Source organism: Lipotes vexillifer, unplaced genomic scaffold, assembly GCF_000442215.2.
Source record: "Lipotes vexillifer unplaced genomic scaffold, Lipotes_vexillifer_v1.1 scaffold648, whole genome shotgun sequence".
NCBI classification, from domain to species: Eukaryota; Metazoa; Chordata; class Mammalia; order Artiodactyla; family Lipotidae; genus Lipotes; species Lipotes vexillifer.
Window position 1 is genome coordinate 1495739 of NW_006797096.1, and position 21051 is coordinate 1516789.

General features: G+C 42.1%; 1 protein-coding gene across 2 annotated transcripts in view; it reads left to right on the plus strand.

Moving 5' to 3' along the window:
• Positions 1–21051, plus strand: part of SPATS2L (spermatogenesis associated serine rich 2 like) — a 172353-nt gene that overhangs the window by 146704 nt on the left and 4598 nt on the right. For both annotated transcript variants that reach the window (XM_007469198.1, XM_007469199.1), the window contains 3 exons: positions 9374–9432; positions 15715–15824; positions 18485–18587. In XM_007469198.1, the coding sequence (XP_007469260.1) occupies positions 9374–9432; positions 15715–15824; positions 18485–18587 (272 nt within the window). The remainder of the gene's footprint in view (positions 1–9373; positions 9433–15714; positions 15825–18484; positions 18588–21051) is intronic.

Below are 21051 nucleotides of genomic sequence, written 5' to 3' on the forward strand. Positions count from 1 at the left end.
GCGCGTCCGGAGCCTGTGCTCTGCAACGGGAGAGGCCACAACAGTGAGAGGCCTGCATACGGCAAAAAAAAAAAAAAAAAAAAAAAGTAAGTACATGGGACTTCCCTGGTGGTCCAGCGATTAAGACTCCACGCTCCCAATGCAGGGGGCACGGGTTCGATCCCTGGTCGGGGAACTAAGATCCCCCATGCCACATGGTGCAGCCAAAAGAAAAAAAAAAAAAAAAGCAAGTACATACAGTTTACTGTTTTCTTTGTTGCCCCCATTTGGGAAACCACTGGCTAGGTCAGGTCCTAAAGAGGAGGGGTAGCAAGTGAGCCTGGAGATGCTGGCTGACGAGAGCCTTTTGGCCCAAACCAGGAAGTCCACATTCTCTCCCCTCCCCTCTTCACGGGAGAGCTAAGGAATTCAGGAGACCCCAGGAGGCCAGAGCAGTGGAGGCTAAGCCTGGCTGCCTTGGGTTGGAAGTGGGCCGGCATTTCTATGACTTTCTGTGCCACATCAGTCTCCTCTAGTTTCTGTTCGTGAGTTATTCAGGTTCAGTCACGATGTTGGCTTCTGCATAGATGCCCCCCCATCACCCAAAATTGGAGGGAAAGGCAACAGTGTTCAGAGTGGTTGGCTCTATTTTGGGTATGAAACAAAGAGAGATTTTGCCTTGTTTTATTTTGAAATTTGTTTTATTTTATCCTGCTTTCTACATTTCCCAGGTTTTTTTTAATGAGCATGTAAAATGAAGTAAATGGTGGAGAATGTTACTTCCTTCATTGGTACCCTTGTGCTATAAGACAGTTAACACCCACAGACAGAAGTTTGCTTTCTTTTCCATATATGTAGTTCGGTGGTTTTTTATTTTTTTAAAAAGGAGATGGTGGTAAGTCATATCACTTTTATAGCTATAGAAACTGAAATACAGGTAAGTTACTTTCCCTGAATAGTGATCTCCATGGAAAGAAACAAAACTAAAAAGTAATCAGCAAAGATAAGAAATTACATTAAGCAAAATATATGTAAAATTCTAAATAGAGGTATACAAGGAATACAGATTTTTCAGGTGAACATGTGATGTTGTGGGATTTGTAGAATTTGCAGGATTTTGTAACTCTGATGTCATTTTTTCAATTCCAAGAAGAAAAAGGAATCCCTGTGTTTGTTTGTTTTTTCAATTAACTGTGTCATCTGTGAGGAACTCCAGGATTTTACAAGTGTTGGGAGTTAGTCCTTTTGCTTCATTTGTTCGTGTCTCTTTCCAGAAACACACCTCGGACAGTGTGATGGCATATTCATTAACTGTAATTTAAATCATTGTCCAATTCCAATATAAAATATGCAGACTAAGAGATATTAACATTAACAAGTTATATTACCTCTGATTAAAGAAATAGAAAGAAAATGGGCTCAACCTGATTGGCCAATTGAGTGCACTTGCCACATTCACTGGCAGCCAGAGGGGTGTAACTCTGCTGTATATGTTAACAGTGATTCATGCTTAGAGACACTCTTTTACCCTGAGAGTCATGATTACTAGGCAGCTTCAAAGAGTTGTGTCCCAGCCCCAGCTGACAGGCTGTAGACGTGTATGTTGGGTTTTATATGTTTATCACATAACGCTATGGAATTCAAGAAATCTTTACATCAATTTGTCAATCACTGCTGCATTCAGAAAAAGAATTCCAGTTATAAGAAGAACGCAGGTTGTTGTGAAACCGAAATGCAAAAGTGTACAGAGTAGAAGGTAACGGACCCAGGAATCCCAACAAAAAACATAAATAAATGAGCATAGCCAGCTACTTGATAATGAGCCTGAGGTAAATTGACAAGTGGAGTTGGGTAGGAGAGACATTTCTGGGGTAGACTTGGGAGGACTTGATCACGTGGGAAGTGAAGGAAGGGGAGTCGTGGAAACTGGTGAGTGGTGAGAGCAGTAACCAGCAGACAGGTGTAGGAGTGGGGACAGGATGGACGTGCAGGGGAGGAAGAATATTTTCCCTCTGCCCTTCTGGGTTCTTGGCTGAGACCCTGTACTAAAAGACAGGTTAACAAGAGAGAAACCAACAGAAGTTTATTAACATGTACGCCTCATGTACACATGGGAGAGACCCAGGGAAAAATTAAGAACTCCCCAAGGTGGCCTGGAATTCAGGATTAAATACCATCTTCATAGGGAAAGGGGAGAGGGGGTGTAGGCCTCTGAGGGGAGAGTGAATGACTTTTAGGAAAGATGAATGGGTCCTTAGAAGAACAGGTGGAGGTATGGAAGCTTGTGACAAAGTCTGCTGAGTGTGGTGTCAGTTCTAATCTTCTCTCCTTTGATGAGCGAGAGTCGGTATCCTCCCCGGTTGGTGAAACTTCTGGGGAAGGAATTTATGACAACTGAGTTCCTTTTAGACAATCTGTCTTTAAGCAGAAAAGGGGAGTTTGGAGAAAGCCTGTCCCTGCATTTGCTGTTTTTCACGTGCCCACAGCTCACAATGAGCACTATACCAAAGGGCCATATTTGGGGTGGCATATTCTGCTAGTCCTCAGGGAGCAGAGAAAGGAGGAACGGGGAATTGACAGCCATGCAAGAGCAGAGGCACCATTCGTAGGCACCTGTCGTGTTAGGGCTGCCTGTCCTTCTGACCCTAAGAATAGAGAACCATACACAGTCTTGATGTATTTGTGCCTGTCATGCCAGGGACACCTTTGTTGACAGCAGCAATAGTTGAGAAATGGGTGGGCTGCAACCCCATTGGACTAGAAATGGTACCCATGGTAACAGTAGAGTACACCCTAAGTATATAAAGGGAGTTTTTCTGCCCTCCGCCTGGTGGGCACAGTCCTCTCAGCCAGGGCAAGGGACGTAGATGCCTAAACTCCTGGGCAGTACAGGTGGCCTCTTCCATCAGTACCAGCTCCCAGCTCAGGATCCACATAGCGGCCCCTGGGTGCTACTAGGCTGCCAGGCGCTCAGCTGGCATTCCTCCTGTGGTCACAGTTCTTCCTCCTGATGCAGCAGGTAAGGAGCAGAGCCCGCAGTGGGGGGAAATGTTTGTACATTACCCTCTCTCTTTAGTGAAAGAAACAGAAATTCTTTAAACAGGAAGTCTGGCTTTACGGCTTATCACTCAGTCGCATGCTTTAAACTGTTTGTTACGGGCCAGGAGGGCTGAAACATCCCCTTAGCATTCGGTAGAATCCTTCCTCCCCAGCAATCTCCACATTCTCTTTCTCTCTAACGGGCCGGCGGTCTGGAGGCTCTGCGCCGTGATCATCCTGCCAGCAAGCGCGGGTCTCCGTCTGCTTCCTGAGGCTCTCCACCTGCTTTGTTCTGCTTGGCAACCGAGGAGTTAAGGAAGCTCTGCACCGAAGCACTTCGTCCACCAGAAAGTCCTGAAGCAAAACTGTCTGGGATCAGATAGTCGCAGGCCGTTTCTCTCACTATGGCCTCCCTGAGGCCAGCTCAGGAAGATGAAATGTAGCCTAGTTTTAACTCTCTAACGTCTGACTCCGGCTGCTGTTGCAGATTGATCTTGTTCAACTCCTACTGAAATCCTACTTTCATTCCTCAGTATCCGCCAGAAGCTTCTGCTCTCCAGCTTCTCACCCACTGACAGTCCTGTGGCCGCTGCCCATCACGGCATCTTTATTTATGAAGCACACCAGACTTGACGTGGCTCCTTCGAGCTGCCAAATGAAGCCGTTTTGTCTCTCAGTGTCTTGTCTCCACATTTAAAGAAGAGTCTTTCACAGAGCAGAAAATGATAAATCTATTTCTGCTAAAGTGCCTTTCTGGTTCTTTTTATTATTGTTATTATTAGGTCTCTATAGAAAGGAATCAAGACAGTGGAAACATTTTTATAAAATGACACTTTATCTCTGTGATTAACAATATAATAAACCGTAAAGGCTCTGCCATGGTCATCTGCCTCTCCTGACACCTTATTGCTTTAATAATGAAAGCTTTTTTACGGCAAGAGAATAAAATTTTACTATCCAGGCAGTTTAGATAAAATGAGAAGATGTGTTTTTGGAAGGATAAAGGGCACATCTGAAACATGTGAGGTCAGCATGGGTTTTATGTGAGCTCAGTTTATGTAGAACACGTATGATGTGTCTTCAGTCTGGTGCCCTCCTGAGGACCTTATCCAGCCATTTAGAGAACTTTCAGTGGTCAGCGAAAAGCCGATTAAAGAGTTCTGTGTTTCTATCAAGTACGGAGGATCACCGTTGAAAAGCAAAAATGCCCCAAACCTGAATTGCAGATGATTAGTGGGGGAAAGTACAAATTTCAGTAATTTATTACCATCCCAATTTACAAACAGAATCATTAACTACGTGTCTTGATTCTGAGCCAAACCCTGTGTGGTTTAGTGAATATCGTTGTACTTTTATTCATAAGCTTATGTCTCAAATGATTAGATTCTGTCAGTGACAAAAGTTATATAAATTTTTGCATAAAGATGATTTATATGCAAGCAGTACAGTTTACCAATTAAGGAGTTTCATTATTGTTATGCCATAGAAAAATAAATGTGCTATCTTCCCTTCCGTTCATCACTGTCAAGCAGTTTTTGCCGAGCAGCCCACCGTAGTCGAAGAGCATAACGTTGAACAGAAGTTTTCCAAAACTCCGTCAGAGCTTCTCTGAAGAAGGCATGATTAAGCAGAGACCTGAAGGAAGCCTCAAAGTGAAGGAGATGAAGAAAGGCAGGGCTGGGGGGGAGAGCTGTCCTCTAGCAGTGGGGAGGGCACGTGCCAAGGCCCTGTGGTGAGGGAGAATTAGAGCTCATACCTCCTGGGGTGTTGGGAAAGTTCAGTGAGATCATTCCAGTGAGGCGCCAGTGCTCTCCACGGCGGCCTCGCACAGTAAGCACTCAGGTGTTAGTTACGAGCAGCTCTCATTTTGAGGCTGTCTACACAGTGGTATCTCGAAAGCCTGCATGTGACCTTTCTGCTTCTCCAGTAGGAATGGGGACAGTGACACTGCCTGTGATCTTTCTATGAGTCGTCTCCTCCCTCTGTGCCATTCCTCCCTCCTGCCCTCCATATCTGCTAACTCCCTACTGGGTTCTGCCCAGCACCCTCCTCTTTTATCCAGCCTGCAGTGTTGCTGTGCATCAGGCAGCACTTCAGCGCGTATCTCTGTCCTGGGGTCTCTAAGAAGATTCAGTGGGACTTGTAAATGGCCCTGATGAAGTTACTCAGGAAGCTGGCTGTGGCCCCCAGCACTGCGGGCATTTAGAAGGTGTGAGACACAGGGAATTCCCTGGTGGTCCAGTGGTTAGGACTCTGCGCTCTCACTGCCGAGGGCACAGGTTCGATCCTTGGTCAGGGAACTAAGATCTCGCAAGCCCCGCGGTGCGGCCCAAAAAGGTGTTAGGCGTGGCCTTTCCTCTTGGACCTTCCTTCGGTCTCGCTCTCAGCTTGCTGTGGCGCTGGGTCCTCACTGTCTGACAACCTGCCAGAGGACCGGCCGGCCTCTGCTGCTTCCACATCCTCTTCCCTTAGTATTCCCTCCCACAAGCCTGCTGCCTTGAAAGGAAAAAAAAAAAAAAATCCAGTGAAACTCTGAGGTGCACCTTATTGAGATTCTCATGGGAGGTCCTGGGGCACTGCCTCGAGCTAGCACCTTGATGCTGGTTTGCATCCAGTTCATGGGTTCTGAGCAGGGTCCTGACTCAGCAGAGATCCCTTGGATTGCTTTTATGCATGAGTTTTGAAAGCAATCATACATAGCAGTGCTTGAATTACTAAGATGCTTGAGGACAGTCTTTTGCCGAAATACCCAGAGGAATGGAAGCATGGTTTGATGCCAACTTCAGAGGCTTTTCACATCCTCCAGTGGGCGTTAAGCAGATTAACAATTTATTGTGTATAGCCTTCATCCCTCCTGTTGCTAGCCCAGGAGGCCTAAACTAACCATTGTGTGAATATCCACAATGTTTAATGTGTTAGACCTGGGGATACGGATTGCACCCCAAATGTCCATCTTGTAAACTCTCTGGGCACATATTAACAAGTTTAATCAACAAAAATGCACTATAATCTTGTAGCTGGTAGAGAAATGAGCAAAGGCCCCTTCCTGCACCATCCTTCTCATCCAGCACACACAGAGGCTGCCGGGTCTGTGGCCTTGTTTGGGGACTGAGGGCGTGGGGACTGCATGAGGCTGTCTTGGCACTCTCACTGCGGTCTGCCCCCTCCTGCCCCCTGAAGTCTAAAGGTACCCCATCTTGTATCACGTGCGTGTATTTGCTTTGGTTGTGCACCTTGCATGCTCTCAAATCCTGGAGACTCTAATTACAGCCTTCTGGTTGGTGGAGGGTGGGGAATCCTAATTTCTTCCTCCTGCCATCATCATTTTCTTCCCTCTCCATCTGTTTTACGCTATTTCCCCAGCAAGTTCGGCAGGTCCTCTCACCCTCTTCCTCTCAGCTCACCCAAAAGAACGGAGGCTCCACAAGGATGGCAGGAATCTTTTTTTTTCTTTTTTTTAATCCACAGCTGTATTCCCAGCTCCACCCTCGCCTGGCACATGGCAGGCACCCAGCAAATATTTTTCCAGTGGATGAATGTTTTGTCAGTCTCTCCAGAGACTGGAGTCTTCTAGTACTCTTTTTGACACATTCTGTACCGTCACCCCACACTTGTGCAAGCCGGCTTCACTCCATTGATTGAGAATGGAGCAAGCCTCACCTGACCTGTAGCCCATAAGGCAGCGGAGTCCCAGCCCCTTGGACTCCCGTTTCATGTCCACTGGAAGTCAAAAGACCCCTCTAAGATTTGTGCCAGTTCAGGGATGCGGGTGAGGCCCAACATTCTCAACGCTCAGAACACCTTCTCAGGTAGGATAGCTTAGCCGTGTTGTTATAATTTGGGCTCCTGACTCCAAATCTCTAGGTTCTCACCTTATCTCCCTACCAGCTTATCCATTAGCCTTGTTTTTCTAAACTAATATAGAACTGCCCTCTCCAGTCGCTTGTGGCTACATTTGTGAACTTGATAGGAAAGCTAAGTATACCTCATAATCACAGGAGCACAAGCATATCGACTTAACTCAGCATTTCGTACAATTAACGAATATATGCTGGTTTATGAATAGATGATCTCTGGAAGGAAATGCAAGAAGCTGGTGACAGTGGAGACCTCCAGGGAGGGGGACTGAGTAAACTGGGACAGAGTTTGGATAAAGACCTCCTTCTCGCCGTACACCTTTCTGTATCGTGTATTTCCTGCATTTAAGACACACTGATATTGTATGTGTTTAATGTCAATAAATAAGGTACAATTCTCTTGACACGCTAGCTACACCAAAGTGGTTATAGCCAGTGACCTAAAGCCACATGCGTCATGGGGAGAGCTGATGTCTATGCTTGATGGATTAGGCTTCGAGCCCAGTTCTGGAGAATTTGCCGTTCCTTGTTCACGTCAGCTCTTTCCATTAGGATTTCCTGGTTGGAAAGAGCCAAGCTCTTCAACACACAGTCCTTACTGTCTACGTGTTTAGGTTACATCATTTGGATGAGGAGACCCAAACTCCTAGAGATACATCCCAGGAGCCACTTCGTACCTTGACAAATACTACAAAATATTTCCTCTTAAAGGGAAATAGATTTTCAACACACTTTAAAGTTTAAGAATACATCTGATGGAGAAAAAAATGTACATCTGTTGGAACAATCTGAGTAGTAATAAATAAGGATGTTTTAAGGATAATAATTGCAGTGTATTGAAGCACATTAACTCTGAGTTCACAATTAAACTATACAAACAAGCAAAAAAAAATCTCCTTGGTTACTTTTGGAGGAACCAACTATCGTTTTGAAAACTGATAAATAAAAGGAGAGAAGCAAGCATTTACCCTGCCTGTGCAAACTGTACTTGATAACCAAATAGTTGATAAAGGAAATTTTCTCTTTGTGGAAGTTTTCAGTAAATAAACCAAGGAGTGAGAGAATTTGAATATCCTCATTTCTCAAATCCTCTTGATCTAGGCAGTGATCACCAATAGCTGCTAATATCATAAAAAATAGAGATGTTCTTTGTATTTCCTGTACATTTATTTTGAGATGTGTATGAAGTTGAGTACCATCAGGTTTAATTTTTTTTCAGGACCAGTATTTATATGTGTGTCCTGTCATGTGTCTGCTGATGGAAGTACATAACATAATTTCTCCTGAAATAAAAAACAAATCTGAATTTAATCATATTTCTGTATCTCATAACAAATTTATAGAAAATATAAAGGAATGGCTTAAATAATACCATGGCCTTGGAGTCAGCAAAATTCAGACCTTGGACAACTGTACAGGACCTGGTTTCTTTAACAAAGGGAGGAAAAAGAAGAAAGAGAGATGGGAGGGAATGTATAGATTAAAACAGATTTAAGAGACAGTCAACAAATTGTCACGAACAGACCTTATTTAGATCCTGGTTCAAACAAACTGTTTTAAAAAAATGTATGGGGCAATTAGGAAATTTTGAATATTGAGTAGATGTCTGATAACATTAAATTATTGTTCATGTTTTTAGGTATTATATTAATACTATGGTTATATTCCCCAAAAGTCCTTATCTTTGAGATGCCTATATTGAAATATTATGGTTGAAATGAAAAATTTTAAAATCTGGCATCTGTGCTTATTTACACATAAAAATCTATGAAAGGATAAATAAGGGATTTGTGATGATGTGTTGAGACTGGAAGGGGAGCGAAGTCAAGGATGGGAGAGAAATGAACTTTTGGACAGAAAATTATGACTTTTGCAGGTAATACCTTTTCAAAGGACTAACCAAAAATATATTAAAAATAATGGGAAAAAGTTAATTTAACCCTGAAAGCCTTATTTGGGGGAATGAGAAGGCATAGACTCATTATAGAGCATGTGGATGGATTGACCCAGAACCACATTTCTCAAAGTGGGTCCTAGGACCCTCTGCATCAGCATTGGGCCCACCTCTCTCCCTCCCAGCCCAAATCTGGGAGCGTGAAGCACAGAGACATTTGAGAATTACAGGCCTTGATAACCTGAGTGCCACCTTTCAAATACTTATTATATTGTTTTGGAACTTCAAAAATTCATAGGGCAAAAATACTCCCAAATTGAAATTCAAAGCAGTGCAATTCTGAAAGTCTGAAAAGGCTTTTTTTTTTAGATTTGCTGACAATGATTTAATCAGCAGATGTCACTATGTAACACTGGGAGCATCCCTTCCATGTTGCCTCATTTTTGGAAAGGCAGAGTCTGCTGCTGGCAATGTAACATAGAAATATTTATGGTAATCTTGTATTTTGTTTAATGAAAATAATTTTTCTTTTACTTCCAGTGCTTATTAAAAGTTTATCTTTGATTAAGCATTCTTTGCTTTTGTTTTTGTTTTTTTCCCCCAGCATCATTGACAAAGAAGTTTCATTAATGGCAGAAATGGATAAAGTTAAAGAAGAAGCCAGTAAGTAGACACATGGTTGTTTGATTAGGAGCCTCCCAATCAGAAGTAATCCATAGGCCAGATTGACAATGATACAGATTCTGAGTGGGGTCCAAAAGGATGGAGTAGTAGCACCCACTGAGCGGAGGGCAGAATAGGCATGCAGCAAAGAATAGGTGCCAGTTGAGTTTATTTAAAGTCCAGGGAGACTTTTGTGCCTGTAGAGGGCTACTTATAGTTAATTGGGTTTAAAATGACATTGAATGTAGTATTAAATTTTAAAACATAATTTTTTATGCCTTTGCACCCTACAAATCTTGCTATACTACTTATACAGTCCTTTTCACTTGTTCTTTCAACTAACTCAAGTTTACCAAATTAAGTTCCCCTAAAAAAATGTGTTCTATTTGAAAGTTACTTCAATTCCCCTTAACAGGTTGAATTACATTTGTAAATTTAATATATCTTATTTTTTTCAAGCACTTCGGATACCTGACAAGGCAAACTCACAAACCTAACCAGCAAAGTATTCCAAGCTCTTAAGCAACTCTTATAAGATTAATAATTCAAACTTAGAGATGTACTAAATGAAGTTCTCTTAAAACACTCCAATTCTGTTTACAAACTCAGCCAAATTCGCTAACACCTGCCAACTTAACACCTCAGAAGAAAATCAGTTACGTGTTTGAAATCACAAGTGAGATTGCATAATATACAGAATACTCTATATTTAAATAATGAACACACACAGACAATCTTGATCATTGCAAAACCTTTTCTGAATTTAACACAAAATATTAGTACTCTGGGTTTGATTTATTTTACTATTTTTATACCTATTTCTAAACCTTTCCACTGCTCTAAAGTTAACCCAACAGCCATTAGGGTGGATTTGCCATCTCAAATAGGCTGAGGTTCATGGGTTAGAAATTTCAGCTGAGACAAGATGGCTCAGTCAGATTCAACGCGAGTGTACATGCTGATCTCTCTTTTATTTTTAAATTCATTTGCTATGTTAATGGGAGCCCTAAGACCTTTTTTTTTTCCTTTTTTTCCCCTAAGACCGTATTTTTCAGCTGGGATTTAGTTTTACAATCCGTATCTCCTAGGCATTTTAAATTCTTCATCCTTACCCAAATATTATCTCATAAGTTGGATAAATGGCAGTCTGCACCCCCAGCCAGGTTTCAGCTAAATTCCTTTACTTTTGACTTCAGTGCTTTCCTTTTTATCAGTGAAGGATCAGACCAGATTCTTCACTCTTTTAATATTTTTCTTGCCTGGCCCTTGGCCATAAATTCAGTAGTTGTTTTATGGAAAATAGCTATCATTATTTTTGTTAGACAATTTTTCCAAATAATTCTAAACATTTTAGAATCTCAAATACAGCAGGTTTTATTAAATAAAACTAAATGTGATCCAGGGTTAAGCTGTGGAATATTTAGATAGTTACACCATTCCTTTGACTGTGCAATTATTTTATTTTATTGAAATTTGTTGATTTCTTCAGTAGCAGTAGATTATCCCATGACTTGGGATCTTCCCTGTTTCTCAGGTACAGCTTACTTTCCCTTTTCAGTTTCATATCCTAATGATAAAAATGTAACAGCCAACACAAACACAAATGTTTCTCTAGCACCAAATAGAAAGTTACTAGCACGTCACTTTCTCAGAGTTTAACAGAGGGCCTCAGATTTCAAGTGCTCATTCTTCCTTCTGGGGACAGTAGTATTCAGTCCCAAGACCTGTGGAATTTGGGCATCTCTGGAGAGCATCTCCATTTTTAAAACTCATTCAATCAGTAAACATTGTGTGCTTCCTTATGTGCTAAGGACTGGCAGAGAGAGGGACAAACGAGCAAACAGATAAATCTGGGACCTGCACTCATGGAGCTTTCAGGCTAGCTGAAACGGCTAGCTTGATTGACAGGGTTCCCCTAACTTCAGGAATCGGTCCTGGTTTAGAGCTGCCCAGTGCCCTGGGGAAACCAATTTGCTTACATTGGAGGTGAACAGAAATGAAATCAAATCCAGGTTCCACCCATTTACTGGCTGTGTGACACTGAACTATTTTGTGAATTTCTAAAGTCAGGTTCCTAATCAGAAAAGAGGGCATAAGAAGAGTGTCTATATCAAATAGTTATTAGCACAGTGCCTGACACGGTGTGTATAAAAAGAGAAAAGCTCATCTTAGTAGAGAGGTTAGTCCAACCCCTCAGAAAACAGAGGTCAGGGGGGTTATGCAGCCTCTGCCAGGTGACACACCTATGTCAACCATAAGTCTTCTCCATCGATAGAAAGAACCATTGAATTTCTCCCCACAAAGTGCTGAACTGTCTTTCCAGCCACCATTTTGAGCTTCCTTATCTAGGGTCTCAAGAGTATTTTCCACGTTTTCCATTTCCTGCACATGATATAAACCATATCTCCCCAATTATAACATAAGCTCCTATATCCCTCATGGCACCTAACACAAAGCTGAGAAGACTGTGGGTACTTCACTGTATTTCTTAAAAGAATTATTGTAATTAATTCAGTATCTACAGGCTGTGGGATCCAATATTAGTGAACGTGAACGTAATTGCAACAAGAGGGAGGTGTATTCTAGATAAATATATCTCACTTTAATAATAGTATTTGTGGGCTGCCCTGGTGGTGCAGTGGTTAAGAATCCACCTGCCAATGCAGGGGGACATGGGTTCGAGCCCTGGTCTGGGAAGATCCCACATGCCGCGGAGCAACTAAGTCTGTTCGCCTTAACTACTGAGCCTGTGCTCTAGAGCCCGGGAGCCACAACTACTGAGCCTGTGCACCACAACTACTGAGCCAGCACTCTAGAGCCCATGCACCACAACTACTGAGCCCACGTGCCACAACTACTGAAGCCCACACACCTAGAGCCTGTGCTCCACAACGATAGAAGCCACCACGATGAGAAGCCCACGCACTGCAAGGAAGAGTAGCCCCCGCTCGTCACAACTAGAGAAGGCCCATGTGCAGCAACGAAGACCCAGTGCGGCCAAAAATAAAATAAATAAAATATATAAATTTATTTTTTTTTATTAAAAAGAATAATAGTATTTGTAGTTAGGGTTTTTTAGGGTACTATTCTAAACAATTCACATAGGTTATTTCATTCAGTTCCACAATAACCCTGTGAGGGGTATATGATTATTACATTTTACAGATGAAGAAAGTAAGGATGCTGTCGTGCTATGATCTCAAACTTTGCCTGCCCAGGGAATTGGAGGCCTAGACAGGTGTGTTCTCAGAGTGTCAAATTTACTGGAGATGGGAAGAAAACATTACTTTATATTAACAGGAACATAGATCTATTATGAAGTAAAATGCAAAATTCACAAGAATTTTTAAGGAATTAAAAGGATTTCAAAGAACCTTTGTGCTTGAAGAGCTACTTGGGCCCCAGCTTCTGGGCCCCCACCCCCCAGGATTTCAAGTATACCCTCTGCTAAGACATATTATTCGAGAAGCCCTAAAATTTTCCATGGTTCAAGTAATAAGAGCAAGCTTCTAACGTGTTCCAGAAACTTGAAGGAAATTATAAATCCTACTGAGTGAATGGATTTCAGCATACCAGATACTACATAAATACTACTAATCGAGTGTTGAATGCAGTGAAAATCCAAAGCCATATGGGACTGTCTCCCTCTACAAATTTCCAAAAGGATGGTGCTTTCAAAACATACTTACTATTCTATTTGAAATTATAGGATCAATGAATTTTAGGAACTGATCTGTTTCGGTTTTGCTTTCTGTTTCTGTGATTGATGTTTTTGAGGTGAAAATGTTGGCTTACCCCCAGAGAATATTGGCTTTTGATCTCAAGTTTTAGGACTTTTTCATAATGAAAGTCTTTGAAATGTTAATGAGACTATATGTAAAACTCATCCCAACACTTGCTGATGCAAAGTATTTATTCCCATGCACATTTGCATGAGTGTAAACTCAGAATTTATTGGTGATCTTGCACCTGCATTTCTGTTTTAGGGCCCATTTATATCTGTTTCTACAAAATCTTTTGTTTGGTATGAATGCTCAAGTTCTATTTAATCAAAAAGAACAATTACCCCTAATTGTCACCAGTCCCACAAATGATTTGTTAAGAAAAGTCAGATCTGTTTATCCATGTAGTCACTCAGGGTCTGTTGACCCCTTTACTAGCTGCTCATCAAAGCTGGGCCCTCAGCATTCTTATTTATCTTACTTTGCAAGAGGAAAGTACCTCATTTCATCTTCCTACTCAAGAATCATTTTCTCATTCTCCAGGCTTTAGTCCCATCCATATGTTGAATTATAATGGGAAATAAATAATCAGTCAAAGGTATGAGTCCTAGATATTCTCAAGTGGCCCCTGTAGAAAAGGAACTTCTGCCTTTCTTTGCATATTCCTTTTAAGTAATGCATTGATTCATTCTTTGCATATTCCTTTTAAGTAATGCATTGATCCATTCGTTGGAATCCTTCATTCAGCAAACATATTGGGCACCCACTGTGTACCAGGCCCTAGGTATCCTGGACACAAAGAACTAAATGTGCAGTTTTTGCCAGAACTAGAGATGCCTGCTGTAGCCAGACGTAACAATATTTTAAGAGCAACCAGAAATCCAGCTTTTGAATGGAATCACTTAACTTTCAAGTGTGGGTGATTTATTTGTAAAAGTAATGTGTGGACCAAACAAAATATATGTACCCTGTCACTGAAAGTGATAGCTGGCTACCTTTTTGTGACCTCTGGTCTGACTGGGTAACCTGGGACATCACTCAGTAATACATTTTCTACGTTCACATGAAAATTCCTTTCACTCCCATCATCAGGACAAGTTTTTCACTAGCTTCTCTGTACTCTGAAATGCTACCAGGCACAATTCAGTCTCTGCCCAGCTACCTGGAATTGTAAATGGGAGGCAGGGGGAGTCCTGGTAAATAATCAAAGCATGATTAGAGTAGTTTGGCAGATGGTTAGGCTTTATGAGTTATAGATTAGTTATTTTATTGACATCTCAACGTTGGTATCAGCATAAAAAGATATTTCTCATCCTGAGGAATGGCTTATGGTTTGCAGGAAATCTTAACTCTTGATTGACTCTGAACTTCTTTTGGGGCTTCTGAAGCGACTATTTTTGACATTTTTAAATTAAGAACTCTTAAAATCAGAAAGCACCTTGTTTGGGCATTGTGCTGTGAATCTGGGCATTGTGCTGTGAATCTGGTCTAATAAAGCAGTTGACCCTTGTTCAGCCAAGAATGGGATGTGAATTCCGTGTGCATATTGTATAAGTTAGGTGGACTTGTCTTTTGTTATAACTCAAAATCTTTGTCCAAAAGAAATGAAGGCAATTCATATGTGACTGGAATGAGAGAACTACAAATCTTATCTATTATAAAATCAAACTTCTTGTTTAAATCTCACCCAATGTATTTGTATTCATTGCCTTTGAGCTCCATGATCTTTGGGGAAACACACACACACACACAGACAATTAACCTGTGGGCTCCTACATCTACTTGAACCTTTAGTAGTTCATCTGACAGGTGTGTGAAATGTGATGCCGAGAATTCCCTTGTGACTTCGCTGCATGTGCAGATGCTAGAGTGCACATGAATTCAGCTTAAGCAAGCTTTGACTCACCCTTGAAATTTTTCCATTGTGGACACTTACAACAAAAACTCTGGTCTGCAACTTCTGTCTGGTTGCAAAATGGAAACATATCTGCAGAGTAGCAAAAGCAGAGGCATTTTTTAGCTCACAAAAAGCTAATAAAGGAAACCTTTTATGTCATCTTTCAATAACACAGCTAGTTGCCCTAAATGAATATGTGTTAAAGTTCGGAGGGTCTGATGTTGTTAGAATTTAATAGTACAGCACATACAGAATAATGGTTTTTGCTTAGTGGACTCACTGTCTTTGCATTAGCATTCAGATAGGATTTTAATGGTTTTTTTTTTTTCCTTCTTGGAGATAGTTGTTCTGAGTAATGCACAAATCTAAAAGTCCAAACTAAGTAAGTGAGATCAGATGCCAGTGGGGAAAATGAAGAAGACTGTGGATGTACAGTGAATCAGAAAGGACCGTGTTTGGTTTGGGGCTTGGTGGATAAAGACATAAGGAAATGAGTGGTTGGTGATGAGCACCAAGGGCCAACCCAGCTTAGTGACCAACTCAGAAAACAGCCATGGCCCAACAAAGCGATCAGTCTGCGGAGACAGAACTGATCCAAGAAATTAGGTCGTTTAATATGTTTACATCTTTGGCCTTAATGTATTATTCTTTCTTATCTGGCAGTGGAAATCCTGACTGCTCGTCAAAAGAAAGCAGAAGAACTAAAGAGACTTACTGATCTAGCCAGTCAGATGGCAGAGATGCAGCTGGCCGAACTCAGGGCAGAAATTAAGGTCAGTTCTAAAATATCACAGCCTGAACCCTGAGCCAGAGTTCTGATCCCCATTATGTCTGTTCTGCATCCATAGAGTGCTGTTCTCTGAGGAGCTAACATCAGGCACCCAGCTGTCTTTCACAGGGTTGAAATCGAGAATACAGAAGGGTTAAAGAAACACCTAGTCACTATATTTAAGTATACTATGTGTTGAAGGGCTATATCATTACAGAGGAGAGGTACAAGCTAATTTTTTAGCCAGTGGAACTGACCCAAATAAAATGTATTCAACCATAAATTACAGCTGGGAAGGGGAACATTATTTTCACCATATGTCATTTATGCATATGTATATAAACACACACACATGTGAACACACACTAAGTATGAACTTAGTATAACAGTGAGGATTCTAAAGAATGTACAATATGTAGAGACTTCTTTCCTATATCCTTTTCTAGCTTACTTGACCTTTTATTAAGAATACCACCCACAAATATGTATTTAGTGGATTTCTTGAGTTGCACGCAACAGAAGCTGACCCTGGCTAGCCTCAAGGACAAGTAGAATTGGAAGGGATTTGAGGGTAGCTCACCAAAGCAGAGTGTGCTCTGAAGACTCCAGGTTATAACTGGGCAGAAATGTTGGCAGCAGTAATTACCAGACACTCTTTAGGGCACCATCAGAGTGAGTGACCTCCAGATGTCATCACCCCTTGGGCCACCCCACTGGATTCAAATCCCAAACAGAGAGATTCTGATTGGCCTCCACTTGGGTCACATCCACCATTTGGCCAAGAAAGGTCTTGATTGAAAGACCCACCAACGCTGTGAATCTTGGAAACTGCATTGGGGTACAGTTACCAGAAGGAGAAATTGTTAGCAGAAAGGCAAAAACAAGTATCTACAACAAAATAGGAAGTTACAGTTTATAAATTTTCCCTTATCCTCATTTTCCCCAATACAGTGAACATACACACATGCACACGCACTCCAGCTTCCGACCGACTTCTAGGGAACTAGCGTACTTTGAAGTCATATTTGTTGCTAGCTTTATGAGTAGGATTGTCTGCTCATCCCAGCATAACCACTGGTTGGGTATGGTAGAAAGTGGCAATTGACTTTGGTCCCCTCCATCCTGGTTAGGCATAAAAGAGAGCCCTGCGGGGATGACGATTTCCCCTGAAGGTTCTGAGAAGTTCTGTAGGTCTTTCCCTCCTCACCTGCTCTCCTGGTCTTTGTTTCCTCCAACCAGTCAATTGCAGTGGCCTCCTGACTATTCTTTCTGCATCCACTGTCTCCCTCCAGCCTGGTCATTCACCCTGAGACCAGAGTTATTAGAGCAGGTCTGGTCTCCCCCACTATGGTCTCCTCTTCCCTTCAAAATAAAATCCACCACTGGACTCCAGTATATATTTATTATGGCCAGTGCTAATTAGTTTCAGTAGAACAAAACCCTTCGTCTTGTGGACACAGATGCACTTCTAATGTCACAGATGTTCCCTAGTCCCAAAGGAGATTAGAATGGGGAATGGGGCTGGTTGGCAGAACCCATCTTGATACCCAGAAAAACATCCTGAAAAGCAAAACAAACAAACACACACTTGTTTTGATAAATAAGAAGTTGCCAGCTTCCTGGTCAACTGAAATCCACTCATCTTCCAAGTTTCACTTCTACCTATCAAAATCCCACTCATCGTAAAATGGTTGATAGCACAGGCTTTGGAGTGCAACAGTCCTGCTCTTGCAACCTTGGATAAATTACATATTCTCTTAGATTCTTAGAACCTCGGTTCCCCCTTTGTAAATTACAGTTAATGTTAGTACTCATTTCATAATAATGTGATCAGCTGAAAATGAGATTATCTGTTAAGAATTTGGCCCATGTCTGGTAAGTGTTCAGTATTTTTTTAATGTTCCAGCTCAAATGCTTCCTCTTACATAACCCTTTACCCATTCCCCTCAGTAGGAAATAATTTCTTCCTCTTTCATATTCCTAAAGCACCTACTACATTCTACGTTATATTGTATCTTGTGGTATCTGTCTCTCTTACCATGTGGTAAACTCCCTGGTAGATGACAGAGGGACTGACTCATGGTTATTTCTGTATTGCTCACTCTGTCATCTACACATAGATCTTAATTTTAAATGAACTGAAAAGTAATCTCTTTCCCACTTCCTTTAACAGCACTTGAAATTCTACCATTCAAGATAATGGTTTCTAGTTATCGATACTGAAGGCTTTTTGGACTTCCTGGTACCCTATTAAAATGGAGACGGACGTCTAGGAAGGATGACATGCTTTCTCATGAGGAGTGATACCTTAGGAGGCCATTGGCCAGATTAGGAAGACTGCCAGAAGGCAATCCCATAACTTACAATAGGGCAGGAAGTGCTAGAAGGAGGGCGTGGGGTGCTAAAAGGCTTTAGACGAGTCCAGACACACATTTTGCCTGTACAGACAAGACCCACACGTGTTTCCCAGAAGAAGGAGGTGACCGTGCTCCAGGCAGGCCAAAACCAAGCCTGCTTTAACAGAGCCTCCCAGTGACAGAGCTGGCATGCTTCCCCACCTGGGGATGCTTTCACATCATCAGTGGTGGCGGGAGAACAGAGAATGGATCAGCAGCATGCCTCAGTCATTTCTGCAATCATGGGGCTCCTGTCTCTTCCCTACAGCACTTTGTCAGCGAGCGTAAGTATGATGAAGAGCTTGGGAAAGCTGCCCGGTTCTCCTGTGACATTGAACAGCTAAAGGCCCAAATCATGCTCTGTGGAGAAAGTGAGTTTTGCATACTTGCTAAATAATTCTGTGTGCATAAGCCTGGTGCTATTTGGAGTTGATATCAGAAATGTCAGGTGTGCGGTCCCCCAGGGGGCTAAAGTGAGGTCTAAAGAGATTTAATGATCTAAGGTCATGACACAAGTCGCTAAAAATGTCAAGATCCGAACTTCGAGTCTTCAAATGCCACTGCCCATCAGTAAATCCCCAGGATTTATTAAGCGGAACAGAACAGGTCAACTAGTTTATACCTTTTGCAAACTTTTCTTAAGCACTGCCAGATCAACTGCCTGTCTGATTTCAAACAGCCTGGTTCTATAGAGACCTGTTAACAGGGAGAGGGAGTCTCCGAGTCTGAGAACAATGGGCTACTGTCGTGAAGGGCCCAGCTGTCGTGTGTGTGTGTGTGTGTGTGTGTGTGTGTGTGTGTGTGTGTGTGTGTGTGTGTGTGTGTGTGTGTGCGTGTGTGTGTGTGTGAGAGACACGCTGCTCAGCAGTGCCTGACTGAGCCTCTCCCTTAATTAGAGCAGTTAACATGCAACAAAATTGCCTGATCCTTTTTCCCCTGCTCCAGCCCACCCACCAGGGGAGGTGGGAATGAGCACTAAAGTGGCTTCAAGGACGCCACAAGGAGGAAGGAACAACTGGTGAAGGACATGGAATATCTACAGCCTCGTAGTGAGCTGAAAAATTGAGATTCGGCTTCACTTTTTTTTTTGCAAAGTGGAAATTGCATTTTTTCTGGGTATAAAAAATATAAGCTTGATCTAAAAATTACAAACGATATAAAATAGAACATGACGTTACTTTTGTGGCTCCATCACACTTTTTATGCACATATATCTACTGTGTAAATTATACAGTATACTTAATTATACTACATCATTTACTATACTATACAATATACATATATAGTAAGAGAATTTGCTTTTATCATTTCACAATATATGGCTGACATTTTTCCATGTCAATATATTTAACCTGTAATTTATTTAAATATAATTGGCACAATCAGTCCCTTCATTGTGGACATTTAGGTTACTTCCAGTTTTTCACCATTAAAATAACACTGCTGTGAGCATCCTTGCTCACATATCTTTGGCAGTTATCTGAATTTTGGACTGCATTTCTTTTAAATTATTTTTTTTCTAGACACTCCCTCCCTTATGAATCTACCCCACTTGCCATTCTCCATCCCCAGATTTTGCCTCACCTCTAAAAAAACCAGACTATCTGATTCGCAGTTGGAAATTTAACTGCCTATCCTAGTTTCCACTCCAGGCTGATAATGGGCAAGACCCTGATGCCAAGTGACTCTGCCACCATCTGAGGGGGGGAGGGCGGCGTAGCGTCACCTGCTCTCTTCCAGAGCACTCCAGTGCCATCTAGTGGGAGGAACCATCCCTTACCAACTCCCAGGTGTCCACATTGGAGGCCAGCCTCCCTTGTTGGAGACGAGAGTCCCCGAAAGGCCCTTTTCTTCTCAGCTTTGTTGAGAGCACATAGAAAGCCCACAGCTACTGAACCGGAAGTAGTAATGACCCCTGTGAAAGTGAATCTAGTTAGCAAAGAGCCACTAAAATCCCCTCGTCATGTTTGGACAGTACCCGACGTGCCATCACACCTTACCTGTAAAATGAAGGGACTAGAGATACATCCCTGTCCTTTCCATTTCTAATGTCCCGTGATCCCTATTCACACTCCAAATCCCCAGGAAGAATGCTAGGATGAAGTCTGATCCAACACAGGTAGCAGAGAAAATTGCTTTTAAAAACTGGTGACAATTTTTTAAGATTCAGAGGTCTTGCTGTCCAGACTGGCAGTCAAATTCTGGTGAACTATGAGAGGAAAGTCATGATTATATCCTTAAGTTGATTCCCTCCGGCCCTGATTCAGCATAATCACACAGAAACATCTCATCAAAAACCACCCCTTTCAAAACCAGTGGGAAGGGTGATAATAAAAATTGAACAGACCTGTCCGAGCCCTGCCAGGGATCTGTCTGATTAGCCTGTGTGGACTTTAGCATTGGAATTGTTGTTAGCATTGGAATTTAGGATTGGAATTGTTGCAGATTTGCAGTGGGGCTGTAGAAAATGGAGTTGATAAAAGGCCAGATAATGTAACTCTAATGGAATATAAAAGATGCTTTGGGGCATCTTTTGGGCCGGCAGGCATGGCTGTAAGGTCAGGGAATATATACCACCCCGGGGGTGACAAAATTCCTGACACCTGGCATCACCCCATTCTGAAGCTCTCAAAATATTGTGGCTCTGACCAGCCAAGTGTCCGTGTACTGCTAGGTTTTTCTGCATCTCTGCAACACCAACTGGTCTAGGGGTATGACAAGAATGGCAAGAACAGGTTTGGTAATGGGGAACCCAAGAGGCAGAGTACCTTTTTGGACAGGGCTGAGAGGGCACTTCGGGGTTTCATTATCACTCTTCCCTTGGTGGTTCTTGAC